This window comes from Halichoerus grypus, chromosome X (assembly GCF_964656455.1).
Source record: "Halichoerus grypus chromosome X, mHalGry1.hap1.1, whole genome shotgun sequence".
Lineage (NCBI taxonomy): Eukaryota > Metazoa > Chordata > Mammalia > Carnivora > Phocidae > Halichoerus > Halichoerus grypus.
This window is the reverse complement of record NC_135727.1, coordinates 123,684,045-123,705,184: the sequence shown is the minus strand read 5'-3', so window position 1 is coordinate 123,705,184 and position 21,140 is coordinate 123,684,045. Positions and strand designations below refer to the sequence as shown.

At 40.7% G+C, this 21,140-nt stretch overlaps 1 protein-coding gene across 4 annotated transcripts in view; it reads left to right on the top strand.

Moving 5' to 3' along the window:
* Nucleotides 1-21,140, top strand: part of FRMPD4 (FERM and PDZ domain containing 4) — an 829,477-nt gene that overhangs the window by 44,184 nt on the left and 764,153 nt on the right. For all 4 annotated transcript variants that reach the window (XM_078064492.1, XM_078064493.1, XM_078064491.1 and 1 more), the window contains exon 3: nt 5,703-5,826. In XM_078064492.1, the coding sequence (XP_077920618.1) occupies nt 5,703-5,826 (124 nt within the window). The remainder of the gene's footprint in view (nt 1-5,702; nt 5,827-21,140) is intronic.

Genomic DNA, 21,140 nt, shown 5'->3' with positions numbered 1-21,140 from the left:
CTTGCTAGATGGGATGCGGCCCAATTCATGAATCATTCAACATAGCCAATTAAATCTTGAAGTTTTACTCTGTTGAATTTTTGTTATTTAATAGAGCCAATGATATTACTTTGAGGTTTATTACCAAATCTGTGTGGTACTGTCATAGAAGTTTGCAGAAGAAGTAAAGGGAGGTCTCCTGTTTCTGAGAGTGGCAGGGTCAGTTATTCAGACCAGTTCTCTGGATAAAATATTTTTTATAAAGCTTAAAATTACCAAAGAGCTGACAAAAGCACAAAAGTGAAGGAAAATGTAAAATAACACGCGTTGGCGAGGATGCGGCGAATCGAAACCCTTGTGCATTGCTGTGGGCATGAAAAATGGTGTAGCTGTTCTGGAAAACAGTTTGGCAGTTTCTCAAAAAGTTAAACATAGAAATACCATATGATCCAGTAATTTCACTGCTAGGTGTATATTCAAAAGAATCAAAAGCAGGAACTCAAACATACTTGTACGCCAATATTCATAGCAACATTTGTCACCATAGGCAAAAGGTGGAAACAACCCAAGTGTCCATCAGCAGATAAATGGATAAAAACGTGGTCTATCCATTACCATAGAATATTACTCATCTATTAAAAAGGAATGAAATTCTCACACATGTAACAACACGGATAAACTTTGAAAGCATCATGTTAAGTAAAATAAGCCAAACACTAAAGAACAAATACTGTGTGGTTTCACTTATATGAGGAGGTACCTAGAGTAGGCAAATTCACGGAGACAGAAAGTAGAATAGAGGTTACCAGGGACTGTGGGAAGGGGTTATGGGGAATTACTGCTTCAGGGGTACAGAGTTTCTTTTGGGGATGATGAAAAAGTTCTAGAAATGGATAGAGGTGAGGTGATGGTTGCATGGCACTGTGAGTGTACTTAATGTCACTGAACTGTACGTTTAAAAATGGTTAGAATGGCAAATTTAATGTTATTATATGTATATTTAATCAGAGGGGGAAAAAAAAAAGGAAAAAAATGAAGGAGAAACCCAACAGGTAAATGAGCACAGAAGCTGCTTTTGACCCAAAGGCATTTACCAATTTTCAGAATATTAAGACCTATTCTTTATAGCTTCCTGCAGCAAGAGAGACAGAGAAAGCAAAGCATAGAGTCTTTTTGTTGGGTTTTTAATACTCATCTCGTTAATTTTATCCTGATTGTGTTCATGAGGTTTCTGAATCAGAGACAGACTATCATTAGTGTTATTTACATAATAATCATTGCATTGGCCTCCTTGCCCCAGACCTTACCGCCTGGGGCCTCACAATTAAAGTCAGATGGAAAAAATCTCTCCTGTGAGGGACCAGATGATGCATAGGTGAGGGATGGAGAAGAATGGATTTTCTCTGCTTATATACAGGAGAAAAAGGCAATTGTCTCCCCCTCTTCTCTCAAAAAGAGGGAATAAAACTTTTGCTTCTTGGGGATGGGGTGAAAGGATCCTGGGTTCTCACTCTAACCTTTTGGAATGTATCTTTTTAATGACTTGATAAGCCTGAATGGCTGGCTCCCCAAGGCCCTGGAGCCTCATTTTCCCTTGAAATGTTAACACAAACCTCCAGAGTTAAGTGAATCTCTCTGGAGTTCTCTCAGTATCTATACTGTTCTAAATTACCTTCCCAAGGCTTGCTCTTCGCTCTGGATCCCAAGTTTTCAGCAAAATTTATTCAGAAATCCCCACCTCTGCAGAAACACAAAAATATTTTCTCTGCATCCACCCTGTTGAACACCCCACTTTAAAAATTTTTGATAAAGAAAATTTTTTTTTGATAAAGTTCAGTTTATCAGCTCTTGCCACTATTTAAGAATGATTTCCCCATAAGATCAGGAAAAGGGCAAGGATTTTCCTTCTATTCAGTATTGTACTGGGGGTTCTAACCAGTACATTAAGGCAGGGGGGAGAAGTGGGGAGAGAAGGATAAGAAGAGGAAGAAGCAAAACTGATTTCATTTGTAGATCACATGATCATCTATGTAGAAAATGCTGAAGTAGCTACAAGAAGCCTACTAGCACAGTAAGTGAGCTTCGCAAAATTATACACGAGTACCTGTCATGTACGGCAGAATGTGATAGCTGCTTTATAGAGGTACTGTGTCCTTTCCAAGTACTGAGGTGGCGAGATTAATTCTCTTAGAGAAAGTGGAAGGCATCATAGGAGTAAGCTGTGAATCAGGTGTTTGAGGAAAGATTGATTTTGGTCAGGAAGAAGGCAGTTGGTGTTCTAATGGGAGGACAGAGAAAAAACAAATGTTTGGAGGTGGAAAATGATGGCACTGAAATGTCAGACCTTGAATGTCAGACCCAGAATTAAGGACTTTATCTGAACAATTTGAAATAATTCTCAACAGCTTCCTTAGAGTGTTGTAAAATTATCTTCTCAACTATAAAATAGTAGTCTTATTTTTCTATTGGCTAGTCAAAAAAGATTATTATGTTCATAGGTAATTTAAAATCACTCAATGGGACGCCTGGGTGGCTCAGTTGGTTAAGTGTCTGTCTTCGGCTCAGGTCGTGATCCCGGAGTCCTGGGATCGAGCCCTACATCAGGCTCCCTGCTCAGCGGGGGGCCTGCTTCTCCCTCTGCCTCTGCCCCTCTCCCTGCTCTCTCTCTGTCTCTCTGTCAAATAAATAAATAAAATCTTAAAAAATAATAAATAAAATCACTCAAAGTATACCTTAGTATTTTGAAGTAGGCAAAATAATCCAGTTTGATGTAAAAACAAATGAGAACATGACATGAAATGTTCTAAATCTGCAGCTCTTGGATATTTACCATCTCTCCATAGAATCCTAGAATATAAGCTTTTTGAGGGTAGCAACACGTGATCTAAGTCTTTCATATTTGCCACTGTGCAGACCATTTGGTTGGTTTTTAATAAATCCTTGCTATCCAGCAATGATGTAAAGCTGCAGCAATCCAGTTGGTAGCTCTTGACATTATTAAGAAATGAGTGTTGCCAAGTTAAGAAAAGAAAAGAAAAATCCACAGCACACAGCCAAGGAATAAAGATGGGAAATAGGCTAGAAATAGATTTATTTCTTGAAGCTCCTGCTTCGAGGACCCGGCGCTTAACTGGAGGGTCCTTCCCCCCATCCAGGCCACACTGAGCATCCTGGACATTTCCCAAGGCAGACCGTTTCCTTCTCCTCCAATCCAGTCCATAGAGGAGGACATGGGTTACCCATTTCAGGACACCAGTGTGCTCAGTTAAATACTCTGTTTCTCTTTCCTATCCCAAAGCAAATGGGGCATGCACCTCTCTTCCCCTGCCTATTCAGTACCCTTTTTTTCAGAGGATCCTGAAAGCACAAACCTCAGCACTTCAGAGACTGACCCTCCGCGCTAATTTCCAGAATAAGCCCTGGAGTGGACAGACAGCCGTACTGACACAGTTTACCATGTAAGGAACTTGCCTTCCTTTGGGTCACACCCACTGCTACTCAGAAAGCAAATTCTGAGGCTCCGAAGGCTGTTCTTCTCCCAAGACAACTTCCTGTCTGCAAGACTGCTCCCTTAGACCTACCATTCTTCTTAATGACAAGATGTCCACCATCACCTGTGGACTCGAACTGCACTTTTGCTTTTGAAATCATCTGCCTAATTTTCTCAGTGTTGAATTTAAATAGACTGCTGTTATTGTGTTTAATTGAAAAGGCTTTTTGTGTGTGTGTGCTAATCTGAGGCTCATAAGGAAGCATCTCAACTGGGGTTGGTTAAGGTTACACGAATAGACAGGGAATCTATGTCCTCATTATCTCTGCCTAGATTTGTTTGGCTGTCAAAGATCAGCTCAGAATAGTTTGCCAGAGCAAAACTTACTTGCAATGGGATGACAGAAACCAAGGTAAAATGAAGGATCTGTAATGAAGGAGAAATTAACATATTTTAAATGGCAGGTTTGGGAGACCTGCAAACTATAGTAGTGTATTAGGACTCTCCAAGAAACAGAACCAATAGAATACACACACACACACACACACACACACACACACGCACATATTTGGACAAGGGTTCCTAGAGATGTGTTCTAAGGAATTGGCTCACAGGATTCTGGAGTTTGAGAAGTCCCATGATCTGCCGTCTGTAAGTTGGAGACCCAGGAGAGCCAATGGTGTAAGTTCCAGTCGGAGTGCCTGAGAAGACCCATGGCCCAGCTCAAGACTAGGCAGAGAGAACAAATTCTCCCATCCTCCACCTTTTGTTCTATTCAGACCTCCAGTGGACTGTATGAAGCCCATTCACACTGGGGAGGGCAGTCTTCTTTATTCAGTTTACTGATTCAAATGTTAATCCATTTGGAAGCACCCTCACAGGTACACCCTAAATAATGTTTAACCAAAAATCTGGACACCCCATAGCCCAGTCAAGGTGACACAGAATTAATCATCACAGGTAGTGAGCAGTTTAGCAGATGTCCATGGAGAGTTGGTATTCCCCACCTCAGCTACGTCTCTATTTTGACAAATCAAATTGGCCACCTGCATGTGAGTGGTATGGTTCACGCACAGCCTTGACTTTACCTACCACCTGTCTTTGACAGGAGCCTATCTCAAATGTAAATAACATTCCTCCTCTTTTGAACAACTTCACCCAACAAATGAGTCTAGCACAGTGGTTTCAGCCGGGAGTGATTCTAACTCCTAGGGGGTATTTGGCAAGGTCTGGAAACATTTTGGTTGTCCCAGCTGGGGAGATGCTGCTGGCATCTAGTGGTTAGAGGCCAGGGATGCTGCTCAACAACCTCCAATGTACAGGGCAGCCCCACAACAAAGAAATATCTGGCCCAAAATGTCAATAATGCTGAGGTTGAGAAATCCAGGTCTAGAGAAAAAGAGACATTCCAAACTGCTCAACACAGTGTGCCCCCGATGTCCCCTGTCTTGGCCGTGAGAAACCAGCACTTTCTGAAAGCTTCCCGGATTGGCATTTTTCCACTGGGTTTAAATTACTGGGTAGGATCTAGCGTTAAAATTGGCAACTTTTGAATAGCTTTAAGGTAGACATGCTACATATCAAATTTGGATGAAACACAAGAAAGCCATGAGAGCAGTTAGCACTTTGAAATCTAAGAGAGCTGTCTGAGTTGTGTGCAGGTGGCTTTATTCCAGCTCACAGCGCAAAATACCCCGTAGTGAGTTCTCAGATGAGGAAGAGCAAATACTCATTTTCGTCAGAGGCAAATGCGGAAACTGCAGTTGTGACCTCCTCAGACCTTCAGAAGGTGCCAGTTCATTCCCAGTATACTATCACTTTGATTCTAACTGCACTGGGTTGTCTTGATTCATAGTGGTCGGGGGCAGAACTTCGATCAGAAGAAATCTTGTTTCTTGACTTGTCGATTTATATGCTTGGGTCCAAACCTGATTGCTTTTTTCTTAAAGGGGTAACCTGTGCTGCTTTGGTCATGGTCAGGAAAAAAAAGTCCGTTAATAATTTACAAAAGACAGAGTGACTCCTCTTTTGCATCCTCAAATCTCTCAAAGCACGTGATTGTCTAAGCATATCTGGTTTCCAAGTAGCTGAGGGATGAAATAGGATTGGCCTCTCAGCATCGATTCCTCCACTGCTTCCTCTCTCACTCTTCTTGCCTAGCAGTTGTTTGCTATGATACAATCATTCTTCTTTTAAAAGAATAAAGAACGGAGTTCTTTCCTTCCCTCCTTAGGAAAAGGTGGGCTGTTTTGCCTTCCTACCATGGACGAGGATCTTGAAGGAGAAACTTGGCAGACTTTTTCCATTCCCTGGGGCTTCGGCCAGGCAGTAGAGGATGAAGGAGAACATATATGCCAGTGAGTACTAGTCCTCAAGTACAAATATCCGGGGTCTTATCATTGTTTTCTGAGATTAGCTTATGTTTTTCAGTAGGATAAATTTATTTGCACATGGGTTGAAGACCATGTCTCAGAATTCTACAAAAATGATGCCTTTGATAGAAAAGTGATGGGATCCTTCTGAGTTTTGTCTCGGTAATTCTAATTTTTAAAAAAGAATATCGGAGGTGAGGCAGGACTATTCTGTCCAAGAAAAGTATAACAACCATTATACTACTTTGGCTGTTTATTTCCTTAAGACTAACTGTCCAGAGGCACTTTTGGGAAGAGAGAAACTGATTTTTAGCTGCTCGTTCTTATATATGGTATTATAATAGGCTATCATTCACAGTAAACTTTTGACGGTGCTTTTTGCAAGGGAAATTGGATTGTGCTGTGCTTATTTTCTTTTTAAAAGCGGTATCTTCTCAGTGACAAATATATCTGTCAGGATGAAAAGTTTTGATTTTTAAACAGAAAATGCTATGTTGGCTATACAAATTGGTTTGTATTTAATTGCTTATCTTCAGTGGTCTTGATAAATAAGTTTTTTCTCCTTTGGAAAAAAACTTTTTACAGAAATTTCAGATCCTTGATGAGTGACTTATGGTTTATATAAATATGTAAGTCTTTCTTAAGGTTGTTGAAGTTTCAAGTATGAGAAATTTGTCAGTAATGCATACACTTTGGAATGCTAATTGGAATGTTTCCAGTCATTCTGCTATTTAATGCTTTCTCATTAATCACTGGCACTTAGGGATTTGTTTAAATGATATTCTTTCAGCAGATTCTGTGCTTATTGAGGGTTTAAGCATTGCAATAAGAACGTTGTGTGGAGGCCCACGTATAAAGGAACTGCCACAGGTTAAGAGAAGCTCTCCAAATGGGTAAAATTCATTACCTTTGACTTTTATCACTTGACACTTTGAGCCAAATGTGTTTAGAGTTGCCGTAATTTTCCATAGTAGTAATCACTTGGTATACTGTTTTAAAATGGTTTTGACGGTTTGCATGGGTGCAAATGAAACCTCTTTCTGTTATGTAGTTCATTGTAAGGAAAATTTAGAAACTGATGTTGTCATTCTATGGGATTAAAACACACAAAACTGTGACATTTTGGAACTCGCAACTATGATCTCCCAAAACTACTGTTTGCTTGTGATGTCATTTCATTGGATAACTTTTCTTTTTAGTGCACACATTTTCTTCCTGATTTCATACCTGAAGGATGAAATGATTGAATATATTTGGATTAAGGAGAATGACTGCTTAAGACCTAGGATCCTGAGATTTGTGTCTCTTGCTTGCCTGATCAGTAACATGAAAAGAAATGGATTCAGCTCCAAGCTTATTGAAGCCTATTGTTTACAGGTTGGGGAGAAAGTAGGTAATGAAAGAGAAAAGAAATATTGTAAATCAAAATGCTACAGCCAAACCACTGAATTCCGGTTTGATAGTTTGTTGGCCGTAGTTTTAACGCCATGTATCTGGTGAAAAGTCTAGTGTGTCTTGTTTTATTAGAATTAGTGCTAGATAAGTCTCTAAAGACTGAAGTTCTATGTTATCCCTGGATGTACTTAGTCATTAGATGATCCAAGTTAGTATATTATTTGTTTTCTTTTTATACATAAAATATGATTTTATTTTTATGACTCAACACAAAGAGCAAACCATTATTATAACTTCAGCTCGTCTACAGTGGAGGATGCTATCAGGTATAGAACATAGAACTGTGTAATCGTGGTTCAAGATTCAACGGGCAGGGACAATCTTCACAGAGCAAGTGATGCTGGTCCAGTTCGCTCAACTGAGTCTCACTCGTGCTGCTGACTTTTCACAGGAATAAGATCTAAAATCCTTAGTCTGTCCTCCAGTCAGGCAGTGCAGGCTCTCTAGACTGGGAGGTCCCTGAGAATGGTTCACTTTCCTGAAGTTTTATAACCTTCAAAATTAAAGGGACTTGAGGTTGTTTTGTTGTTGATTAAAGAGCACCTGGTTCCTTTGCCCAGTAGAGCCGCCGCACAGAATGGTTAGGACTGTAGTTTCTGGAACTAGTCTGACCTGAGTGTGCACCCTGGTGCTTCATTTACTGGCTGTATGGCTGTGGGCAACTTTGTCAGTTTCATTAAGTCTCAGTCCTCATGTCTATAAAACGAGGATCATCCCTACCTCGTGGGGATGGGGGGTAAGTTAGTTATTACAGGAACATCTCCTTTCACAGTGCCTGGCTCATCCAATTATCTACCTACTGATGATGATTCTTACGGTTCGCTAGTAGGATAGTAGTGATAGCAGAGCCTTTCAGAAACGATCTGGATCGCAAGCCTTCAGTTTCAGTGTAAGTTTGAGAGAAAGTTAGAGGGTGTGTTGCTGTATCTTCTGGTACGAAGATTCTAATCTTCCAGTAGGAAGAATGATTCATTTAGAACTTGGTAGAAGGAGTGAGTACAGGCAGGTAGGAAGGACTGTAATACTTCTCTGCAGTTTCTTTGGTTTTTAAACACAAAGCTTGGTAGAAAGTATAATGAAAACATTAGTGAGGTTAAAAACAGAAGTAAAAAATGGGATGAGTTGATTTCAGTTTAATGAATATTTATGGATAACCTACCAATGTGCTAAGCACTGGGGTACAAAGATAAAAGTCAAGGCTACAGTGGGATGGTGCACCACACCTACTAGAATGGCAAAAAGGAAAAATGCTGACAATGCCAAGTGCTAGACAGGATGTGGAACAACCGGAACTCTCACTGATTGCCAGGACAGTGGACCAGCAAAATGGTATGGCCACTTTGGAGACTATTTGGTAGCTTCTCATAAAGCTAAATATATGTTTGCTATAAAACCCATACAGTCCCACTCCTGGGTATTTACCCTAGAGAAATGAAAACTCATGTTTACAGAAAAACCTTTCACAAAAGTTGATAGCAGCTGTATTCACAATTGCCCCAAACTGGAAATAACCCAAACATCCTTCAAGGGATGCCTGGATAAACAAGCTGTGTTAAATCCTCACGATGAAATACGACTCAGCAAGAAAAAGGAACAAACTCTTGATACACACAATTTTGGATAAATGTCAAAGGCAGTATGCTGAAAGGAGCCAGTTTCAAAAGGTTATGTACTGTGTGATTCCATTTATATGACATTCTCCAAAAGACAAAACTATAGTGACAGAGAACAGATCCATGGGTGCCAGGGGTGAGGGGTTAGGGAAGGGTGTGATAGTACCTTATGTGATGGAGCTATTCTATATCCTAATTGTGGTCATGGTTACAGGAATCTCTACATGTGATAACATTTATGGAACTGTACATCGAAAAGTCAACTTTACTGTGTGATAATTTAAAACATGAAAAATGAGATTACAGGGTTCTTGCCCTTGAGGAGTTCACAGGTGCAATGAAGGGCAAACACAAATAATTATAATACAGTGGGGTGAATGCAGTGATTGTGACATGCTGAGAGCAGAGCTACCAACTAGTGTGACATGTCATGCTGGTATGCCATGACTGGGTTACAAGTGTACCCAGACGTTGCTGCACAAGGACTGTGGTGTCGTCCTGAGACCCAGGCCAATTGCTTATGGCCATGCACAGCCTTGCCCCTTTACCCTTAACCTTCTTCTGTGTGTACCAAAATGTGAAAAAGTTTGGGAAGTCCTGGATTAAGGTATTACGAGAGCACAGAGGACGACCACTTTGTCTGCTTGCCTGGGAGGAGGAGGGTACTGGGAAAGGCTCCATAGGGGAGGTAATGCCTGCAGTGGGTATTAAAGGATAAGAAAGAGATAGCTAGGCATTGCAGGCAAGCCAGACCTTGCCTGAGAAAGGCACAGAAGAGACAAAGTGGGATGCAAGTTGGGAGCTCTAGGGTTTTCAAGATTACAAGAGTATGAAGGGTGAGGTCTGGCTGGAGAACTGAGATTCGGGACAGATTTCTGGATAGCCTTGTATAATGAAGGAACATTTGGTTTTTTGATAGTAGATTCTGAGCATATTTAGAGATGGATAGGGATGAGGCAGCTGAGAGGGCGATTTGATGGAAGAAGAGGAGACTGGAGGGATGAGATAAAGGGAAGAAGTATAGGGTTCAATCTTAACTGTCAAGTGCTGGAGAACACTCTTGCAATGTGTAACATTAATGGGAAACTCGGCCTCCTGGGAAGGTCTTTTCACTCATTCATTCATCAGTTCATTCAACAAATCTTTACTGAGCACCCACCTGCATGATAGGCACTATTTTAGGTCCTAGGGATCCAACAGTGAACAAAAGCAAGTCCCAGCTCTTGTGGACCTGATATTTTAGGGGCTAAATGAGCTCAGCTTTGGACAATTTTGAAGTGTAAAGGGACTCTGAAGTAATAATACCTGGTAGACAGGCCCTATAAAGACTAGTCTGGGTTGAAAATACAAATTGGTAGTCACTGGTACAAAGAAATCAGAGCCTTGGAAATTGGTTGGATAATCTATTTTTTATACCTCAATAAAGCTGGAAAAAAATCTTTTTCACCAAAATTCTCAATGAGTTGTCATTAGGATTTGTTCTTATGTGAGAGAAGGAGAGATGCATCTAGCTTACGCTGTAATCTCAGGGTGCTCATCCACCCAGGTTCCTTTTTTCTGACGTCCTGGTAAAGGGTTCTCTAATCTTTCCGGAAGAGACTGTCTTAAAATTAACAAATGTTTCTGACATGCAGAGCATTATACTAAGCTCTAAGGTGGGAAGGGGATGGAAAAGAAAGAGTAGACCTGGTCCCTGTTCTGAAAACACTTAAGAGTCTAACAAAGAAAGCTAGCTCCTTTACCCTTTGTGTTTGTGGTGCTTGAGAACAACCATAAGCTAATAAGTAGAAATTCTAGGTTGCTAAGGGTATGAATCTTGCAGTACACATGCACGGGCAGAGTTGCAAAGCATTCATCAAGGACACTTCCAGAAGGAGTTATGTTCTGAAGCCAATTTTTGATGACCTGACAATAATTGGAATGTCATAGGCCAAGTTCTTGGGTTTGACTTTGGGCAGCATAAATGGGCACCTGATATTTTGAAGAGATTCTTTTAATGAAATAGTTTTAACCCAGCTGTGTTGTTATAACGAGCTCTTGTGACTCAGGTTCCTGTTGATGCTACCATGCTGATGTGATCCCACCCCCCAACCAAAACATTAGAATTCTAGCTGTTCTGACAACAAGGAAATAAACAAATGGATGTCCTTTCTCCATCCTCATCTCCTTGTGGTAGGTCTGGGACAAGATGTGAGTCAAAAGTGGGAAGGTAAAAGGTTCAGGCACCATCTGGTAGGCAAACTACCCATGACAGGGAATCATGTGCTAACCATTGTCCTCACCTCATAAAGGACTTTTGGTCATTCTAAGCTGAGTGACCACTCATTTTTGGAGCTGCCATGACATCTTGAATGGTCTATATCTCATGTTATTTAATTTCACTTTTTTTTTTTTTTAAAGATTTTATTTATTTTTTGACAGAGGGAGACACAGTGAGAGAAGGAACACAAGCAGGGGGAGTGGGGGAGGAGAAGCAGGCTTCCCACGGAGCAGGGAGCCCGATGCGGGGCTCAATCCCAGGACCACGGGATCATGACCCGAGCCGAAGGCAGACGCTTAACGACTGAGCCACACAGGCGCCCCTAATTTCACTTTTAAAATGACAGTGGCTCTACTTGTTTACATGTAACAAAGAATTATACTTACTCAACTAAAAATTTAACTTATTTTCTTTTCTATCTGATAATTCAGGGATAGACACCTCTGTTATTTGGAGTCTTCTTGAATATACTCAGTTTTATTCATCAGTGTTATGTTGGACACTAAGGGTAAAGAGGAGGAAGAATTTATGTGTCTTTATTCTTGGCTCCATTTTGGACAGAAAGTCTTCAAATAAATTTCTAACAGATCTAATGTATATTACAATATGTACATTCTCTATATATAGAATTCATTTACTAATACTCATATTATAAATTTCCTTTTAATTGATGTCTTAAGAGATAGTTGATACCCTTAAATACTTAGTTTTAACAGATTTTAAAAGATCTTTATTACCTTTATTATAAATTTAATGCATACTTGTAAAAATTCAAAAAAAAACACTGAAAGGAATAAAGTTGAAAGTAAAATTCACATAGTTGAGGAGGGGATAAGTATAGCTTAAGGATCAGGAAGTCTGTCACGTGCATGACTTGGTAATGAAACACCAATTTCACATTTTGGAGGAACCCTTTTGACAAGGGACCGGACTCCAAATTGCTGAGTCATGGTGTTCCTTGCATAAAAAGGGCCCATCAGAATGGCTGAGTCAAAACTGTCCTGTCATTCCACTTCTGGGTATATATCTAAAAGAATTGAAAGCAGGATCTCGAAGAGATAATATCCATTCATGCATGTTTATGGCAAAATTATTCAGTATAGCCAAGAGGTGGAAACAACCCACATGTCTATTGACATATGAATAGGTTAGCAAAATGTGGTATATACATACAAAGGAATATTATTTAGCCTTTAAAAGGAAAGGAAATTCTGACAAATACTACATCATAGGCTAAGAACTTTCAAGACATTACGCAAAATGCAATAAGACAGACAAAAAACCCCAAATATTCTCTTATATACCACTTATATCAGGCACCTAGAGTAGTCAAATTCATAGACACAAAGTAAAATGGTAGTTGCCATGGGGGACAGGGAGAGGGAAATAAGGACTTGTTGTTTAATGGGTAGAGCTTCAGTTTCCCAAGATGAAAAGAGTTCTGGAAACTGGTTGCACAACAGTGTGAATAAACTTAACACAACTGAACTGTACACTAAAAAATGGTTAAGATGGTAAACTTTATTGTCATGTGTATTTTACCACAATTAGGAGATTTTTTAAATATTAAAAACAAAACAAACCAGAACAGCGGTATGTCAACACAGCCTGCCTGGCTGTACACATCACCTACAAAATGAAAATTCTTCTTCCAGTGCCACGCAGACCTGAGGTATTTCTGTTGTCTTCCAGTGTCTCGAAGGCAGGGGGCTCCCACAGTAGACCCAGGGGACCCATGAATTCCTCCATACTTGATGCAAATTCTTATCTGTTGGCTTATTCTTCTGGGCTAAAGGGCCCATCACTTCCTTCAGTTCCTCAAATAGGCATGTGACTCCCTCCTCACCCGAAAAGGCTTAGAAGTGCTGCTCAACAAACTATCTCTATTCAGTAAACTTAATTAACTATGCACAAAAACTATTATTTCAATGCTTTGAGTTGAATATATACTCAAATAAAGCAAAATCTTATTGAGGGCGCCTGGCTGGCTCAGTTGATAGAACATGGGATGCTTAATCTCATGTTTGTGAGTTCGAGCCCCATGTTGGGCATGGAGCCTACTTAAAAAAAAAAACAAAAACACCTTACTGAGGTTCGTTTATGTAATTGATCATTCCATCTGTACTTTCAGTGGCTGGGATGAATTTATGGCCGCATACTTATAAAACCAAAGTGCCCTTGTGAGATGCTCACTTAGAGGGCACCTTATTCTGCAGGATGCACATGTCCCCAAGGAATCATATTTGTTAGTTTCTCAGCTTTTCTCTCACACATCAAGAAAGTGTGTCCAATAGTAATCAATGATTCAAACCCTGCCAATTTGTACTCCCCATTCATAATTTTCCTCCAGTATGCACTTCTATTTTCTCAAGTTTTTTAAGACAATAATTAGGGAGTCTTCTGTTTCAGTACAGTGGATTTCTAGAAAGAAACAGCTGGGAAACATGTTGGAATTACAGAGAGGAGATCGATTTAGACATCACCCGCCCCCCACCCCACCTTTTTTTTTTTTTTTTTTTCCTGGTTAGGAAGCACAAACTCAGTGCTTTGAAAAGCAAACAGAGAACTCAGGTCTTTCCCTAGGCCATTCAACATGAACTTGAAGGGCCCTCCTCTGACAAGGACTGTGCTTTGCCCTTTCAAAGCCTACTCTCAGGTAAAGATGGTTATCCTGCATTACAGATAATTGCTGATGGGGTTGAACACAATCCTCCCAGGGGCCTGGGCCTAATGGGTTGGAAGTTCTGTGTCTTGAATATATTTGCTGGGGGAATACCATGTCCCCTTTCCAATACAAAACTCAAAAGCCCAAAGTGGGAGAATATGCACACACACTCACATACAAACCAGCTCCACTAATCACATCTTTCATTTTTTTGTTGTTTATACTTTTTCTGTTTTACTTATTCTGTTTCTCTGTTTTTAACTATTATTGTTGTTGTTATCTGATAATCATTTCTTAATATCAACCCTCCCTTCTGACTCATGATTTTGTGCAAATTGTTCCCTTCATCTGGAATGTTTTTATCACTCCTCTCTCTGCTCAAATGTCTCCTCCTCGGAGAAAGCTTGCACACATTGACATCCATTCATTTAATGACTCTATTTACTAACAGTGTACCTGGCACTGAGCTATATGCTAGTAGGAGGGTAACATTATACCATTACTAAGCCAGTCTTTTGTCTCTTTGTGAGTATACAAACACTTGACTATGATTTTTTTTTTTTTGTCGACTATGATTTTTGGTTGAAACTTTCATCTAAAATGGGTACTATTCTGAGGTTTCACATTACCATTATATCAGGATTGTGTTTTTTCTCCCTGCGTTTTCATGAGGAAAGAGGTAGCAAAATGATAACATAGATAAATGGAGTTTTGAGAAGGTGCCTACAAGATTAATTTCCTGTTCTAACAAAGTGGATTGATTTATTATCTAGTACAGTTAAAACATGATTTGTAAGTACATAATTTTCCTACAGAAAATGCTTATGACGATGAGAAAAATAAGTACATTTTTAGATTTTCTTGCATCTTAAATATGAAACTCATTTTATTGGAATATTATTGGAAAATCTTAATTCTGATATTTCACATGGCCAGTAGCAACCATTTAATCCAACATATTTTCCAAAAAGTACATTATGACTGAGATGTGGGTGAGAGGCCTAAAGATGATTACTGCATGCATCAAATCCTTGATGTTGATTTTCCAATGCTCGTTTGTGTACGCCTTTTGCCTTCAAAGTTCTACATAGTCATCTTTTGGCTTTAACACTACACCTTCATAATGTTTACCTCCATGACATCTCTGAAATTCTATTTCTATTTCTGGAGCATATATTCTATGATATTCTTGTATCCTCACAATTTACTAGCTTAATGGAATTATGTGTGCCATGTGCCATAGCAAATAAAATTTTAAGAGTCTATTTAAAATTGTCATTCTCAGAGCACCTGGGTGGCTCAGTCAGTTAAGTGTCCAACTCTTGATCTTAGCTCAGGTCTTGATCTCAGGGTCGTGAGTTCAAGTCCCATGTTGGGCTCCATGCTGGGCGTGGATCCTACTTTAAAAAAAATTGTCATTCTCTGTAGAGAGGACTTTGAGAACTTTCTAGAATGTATTTGTCAGTAGGGCTGACTTTTTCAGTTTTCTATACCAGATTTGAACACCATTGCTCAATCATTACATACTTGTTTTTACTCCTCATTTATCTGATTCAAGTTGTACTTCCTCTACTGGACTGTTCTCTGATAACTCTAGAATACACTAACTGAACTTTTTCTAGGTGTCCATAGAATTTTGTTTTTGATGTTAAACTATTCTGATTCTCAGATATATGCTTAGTGTACTGTTATTGATTGAGGCATATTTTCTAATTGTTTTCTTTGTAAAATACTAGTATTTCCAAATATATTACAAATTTCTTAGAATTATGTTTCCAACTTTTCTCACATTACGCAGCAGCCCTGAATAAATACTTATGAAATTGAATTGAATACAGAAAAGAGGTCTTTATGAAGAAGATCTAGTCTAAATGTATAAGTCAGATCTTGGCATATATTCTGCCCTCCAGTTGGTAGGCATGTTTTTATATAGTTCTTCCAAATGTTTTGGTTTTTAAAATTTCTTTTTTTTTTAAAGATTTTATTTATTTACTTATTTGAGAGAGAGAGACAGAGAGAGTGAGACAGAGAGAGAGAACACAAGCAGGGTGAGGGGCAGAGGGAGAAGCAGACTCCCCGCTGAGCAGGGAGCCTTACATGGGGCTCGATCTCAGGACTCCAGGATCATGACCTGAGCCGAAGGCAGATGCCCAACCGACTGAGCCACCCAGGCGCCCCAGCTTTTAAAATTTCTATCATCTCCTATGCAAGCAGAACATGTGTATCTGTATCACTGGCTGTGTAATGAACTACCCAAAACCTAATAGCTTAAAACAGACTTATTATTTTTCATAATTTCTGTGGATTGGGATCAGCAAGGGTGGTTCATCTGCTGCATGAGTTCTCAGCTGGGGTCACTTGTGAAAACGAGGAGGTCAGCTGGGGCTGGAATGTCTAACATGGCTGCGCTCACATGTCTGGCCCCTCAGGTGCAGTGCCTGGAGCTGAGGGCTAGGGAGCCCTCGCCCCCCTTTCTCATTCGGCAGTCTGGTTCAAGCTTGTTTTTACTTGGCAGCTGGGTTCTAAGCAGGCAAAGAGTGGAAGCTGCCAGGCTTCCACAGGCCTAGACCTAGAAATCACAGAGCTTTACTTCTGCCACATTCTCCTGGTCCAGGCAGGTCACAGGACAAGGGAGATTTAAGGGGAGGCACTCCACCTCTCAATGGGAGGAGCGGTAGAGTCACACTGCAGAAGGACAGGTAGGGTGGGAGGAACCCTTGGCAGCCATTTTTGTGGATAACCTATCACAACATGATAGTGTGGTAGGAATGTGAAATGATTTAGATAAACTTCAATAATTTTGCATCTTAGAAAGCCGAAGCCTAGAGAAATGAGATGGCTTGTCCAAGGTCCCACAGCTGGTTTCCCAGAACTCTGTTACACCAAGTGTGGCCCCTGGACCAGCAGCATCAATACTGGGAGCTCGCCAGAAATGCAGACTCTTAGGCTCCACCCCAATTTGCTGAACCAGAATCTGCCTTTTCCCAAGATCCCCAGGGGCTCTGAATACCCATCAAAGTGTGCTGAAAAGCTCCATTGCTCCTTTTACTTCCAAAACCGAGACAGAAGACCTACCACCTATGAAATAAGAATGTTTTACCATCAGAAACTTGTCTCAGCATGAAAAAGGTTTTGTTTTTTTAATACCTACTATGTATTTTTTGAAGCACTGCCCTTAGCTCTTTAAAATTATTACTGTATTTAATCCTTACAACAACTTTCATTATTATATTATTAATAATTATTATAATTATTATAATTTACATTTTACAAAAGAGCAGACTGATGCTTCGAGACCCACACTTGTACATGATGGGGCTGAATTCAAACCTAGGGTTTTCTGACTCCAAACTGCATGCCCTTAATTACGGGACCATATACACTGGCAACTGCCACATAGCAGCTGTGAAGGAGTCTAAATGTTTAGAGGAAGAGATTGAGGGGAGCTGTGGCATGTGGCTCAGCCTGGTGAGCGGTCTCTTCTCTGCTGATGCCTTCCCACGCCCACCTTGCCTAAAATGCAGAGACTGGCACAGACCTGTGACAGATGGCAAGGCCCGCTCAGCCGTATGTGCCCTACTCCCTGTTCCTGGGCACACAGCTGCCTGATATAGGCCTTGCCAGTTGGGCAGCTGCCTTGTGAAGTGTCTCCAAGGGCTATTGCTCAGAGAGTGCAGTCCAGTGTTTTCCCTTTTAGGTATGTCTTCCCTCTGCTTCTAGGTCTCCACCTGGAACAGAGAACACTGTTGGGCTCTGACCGGGAGCCCGGGCCAGACCTTGAGTGGCACATAACAGGTGGTATGTGGACAAAGCTCATCCCAAAGTGGGTGAGCCAAGGCAAGGAGTAGGGAACAGGGAATGGCTTCTCCTGGATTCCCGCTTCTGGGAGAGCGTGGCGCCTGCCAGAGCTTCTTTCCAACAGCTGTGCGTGGGATGGAAAGGCAATTTCCTTCTTGCTGTTCCCTTTCCAGGAATGAGAGAGGAAGGAATGAGGAATGAGGAGCAAGTGCAAGCAAGGGCACTCCTCTTCCTAGACCCAGGAGCTGAGGGAAGAGAGGGCCAAGAAAGAAAGCTCCAGAATCTTTCCATCTTGGAGTAAACAGAGCAATATTTATGTTTGCTTTGGTCTTGTCAGCACTTTATGCCACCCCTAGATAGGTTAACACTTGCCATCTGACACTCAATGTGCAGCATGAGCTAGCTTAGGTACTGTGATTACCCTCTCTTGATTAAAATCTACGTGCTGGGGCGCCTGGGTGGCTCAGCCCGTTAAGCATCTGTCTTTGGCTCAGGTCATGATCCCAGGGTCCTGGGATCGAGTCCCGCATTGGGCTCCCTGCTCAGCGGGAAGCCTGCTTCTCCCTCTCCCTCTGGCCCTCCCCCTGCTTGTGCACTCTCTCTCTCTCAAATAAATAAGTAAAATCTTAAGAAAAAAATAAAAAATAAAATCTATGTGCTATCACTTTCTTTGGATAAGTTAGTTGATCTTGATAAGCTTCAAGGTTCTCATCTGGAAATTGGGAGCAATAATTTTACCTCCTCATATGATCGCTGTGAGGAATAAATGGGAAAATAAATGTAAAAGGATTACATAGCCCAGTAACTGGCATTTAATACATATTTGATAAATGTTATTGAGTAATGTTAAAATTTTTGTGAGGGTGGAACTGTCTCGTTCACTGTCTTGTTCACTGTCTTGTCATATCCCCAGCTCCCAGAACAGTTTCTGGCACGTGGTAGGTACTTGTTAATTATTTGATGAATGAATTAATATATAAACTCTATAATAGTCTAGCAGTTCTTTTTGTGCTTTATCAGAGGACTTGATGGCTTTAGGTTTAGAGGGTCGAGTGTGTGATTGTGTTTGTGTGTATGTATACATAGGAGGTGTATATATGCATATAGACAGGGATAGACAGATTTTTCAGATGCTGCTCAGTTGGTCAGAGATGACACTGCCTTTTTTTCCTGGAGCTAGCTGAATTGCTGTCTCCCTCTCTCCTTCCTTCATGTGCCTGCACACTCTTGCATACTCCTGTTCTCCCTCTCACACACGCTCTTTCTTTCTTCCTTTCCATTCCATTCTGGCTTTGGTGTTAAAATCCTGCCTCAGAGCCTATGGAGACAGCTTTCATACTCACAGTAGACGCAGGGTCTTTGCCAGGGGAAACAGTACAGCCTTTCTGCTCTGATGATGGTCTTGCAACAGTGCGCTCACTTGCTTCTGTCGTGTTAAACAAAGTTCAAAGAAGTAAATTTGAAGATTGAATTGCTTTCTTGAACGATTTATGAATTGGTCAGCATCCCATTTAGCAAGTAGAGGGGTGTTCCACTGAGCCAAACAAAAGAAAGATTTCTTTTTTTTTTTTTTTTTAAGATTTTATTGATTTATTTGACCGAGAGACACACAGTGAGAAAGGGAACACCAGGGGGAGTGGGAGAGGGAGAAGCAGACTTCCTGCTGAGTAGGGAGCCTGATGCAGGGCTCGATCCCAGGACCCTGGGACCATGACCTGAGCCGAAGGCAGACGCTTAACGACTGAGCCACCCAGGCGCCCCCAAAAGAAAGGTTTCTAAAGGCAGAGAGAGGCCATTAAAAAAACAAGAAAGAAATGTATTAGCAAGGAATGCATTGTTTAGGTAAGTTTTCCCTCTTAAGGGGAATGGATGGGGTCTATCAGTAAATTTCCTAGTATTGATCAGGATATTCCGTGTTGACTGGTTAAAGGTTACGATCCCAGGGGGTTAAAACTATAGTTAGGTTAGGTATTAAGTCTTGGTTTACTGACTCGGGGTCTAACGTAAGCCATACCATTTTGGACCTGTGGTTTTCTTTTTAACCGTTGTAATTCAACTGCCAGAACATTCATTTTGCAGTCCTCCTTGGGGGTGTGAGTGGTTTCCCAATCTTGGCCTGTGAAGGCCACGAGGCTCTGACTACCACCGGCTCCTTACTCCCACATGTACAGGAAGGAAGACAGGATAAGCAAAGAGCCACACGTGCAGTAGGATACAACCAAAGGCGTAATAATGAGTACATAAAAATCTGCTGTGCAGAGAATGGATTTATTCTGTTCAATAATGAAGTTCTGAGATGGTGAAACTGAGGGGACTTTTCACAGTGAAAGAAAGGGCAAAGAATGAAAAAAGGCTGACCTTGCATTTCCCCAGGCTCTGCAACATTTGGTCAGAGATTGGGAAAGTGCAACAAGGATCCTGGGCCTGGCTTGCTCTCGTATTCCTCAGGTATCGGGTGTTTCCTGGAGGGATGATTTTATAATAAGAATTTGGAATAGAATATGTTCTTTTAGAAATGAAGCTTGGGATGGGTCTCAACCCCGGAGTTTGCTTCAGAATCAATGAATATTTGTTATTTTATTAAATAACCCTTTTTATTTTAGAATAATTTCAGATTTACAAAAGGGTTTTGAAGCTATCCCAGGTAGTTCGCATGCAGCCCTCACCCAATTCCTCCCATTGTTAACACCTTAGACTTCCATCTTGCATGGGTACTTTACTATTAACTAAACTTCAGACTTTATTTATATTTCATCAGTCTTTCTGCTATTCCTTTTTGTGTTCAAGGATCCCATCCAGAATACTACATTGCATTTAGTAGTCACATCTCCACAGTCTTTGGTCTGTAACAGTTTCTCTGTGTTTCCTTCTTCTCCATGACCTTGATCATCTTGAGGAATCCTGGCCAGAGGTATATTTACTTTTTCCAAGTTTCAAGTTCATTCTGATTCTGAAGGGCACCACTGTTAGTCTCTCCTTCCTGTATAGGTGCTTGGGCTTGCATTTCTTTTTTGTATATATTTTTTTTTCCTGAGTTCTTAAAGGTTTTATTAAGATTTCTTACTGCCTGTCAAGTATCTATGACATTTTGGTGCCAAATAACCTATTTTTGGTTACGGATGAAAACATATTTTGGCTATAATAGAAGCCAGTGTAAAGTTGAAATTGAGATTTAGCCATGTCAAAACACATTATGTGCCCAAGCACTTTGGTATAAGAATCTTCGGCTAAAAAAACTTTTGTGGTGGTGATAAAGACAATAATCACTTACTGAGTGCTGACTGTGAATGAGGTAGTGTCTTCAGTGAGTTAGATATGGTAAGGCATTTAACTCTGTGATAGCTTTAGATGTGTCAACTTGGCTAGGCTCAATGACAGTCCAATGGTTCCCTTCTAGGGAATTCTGTTTCTGGTTAGGGCGGGCAACAAGGGATATTCTCAAGAGTTTCAAAGGAAGAAAGGGACACAGTGACTGTTTTGTAGCACATACATCTTATCCCAGTTATTC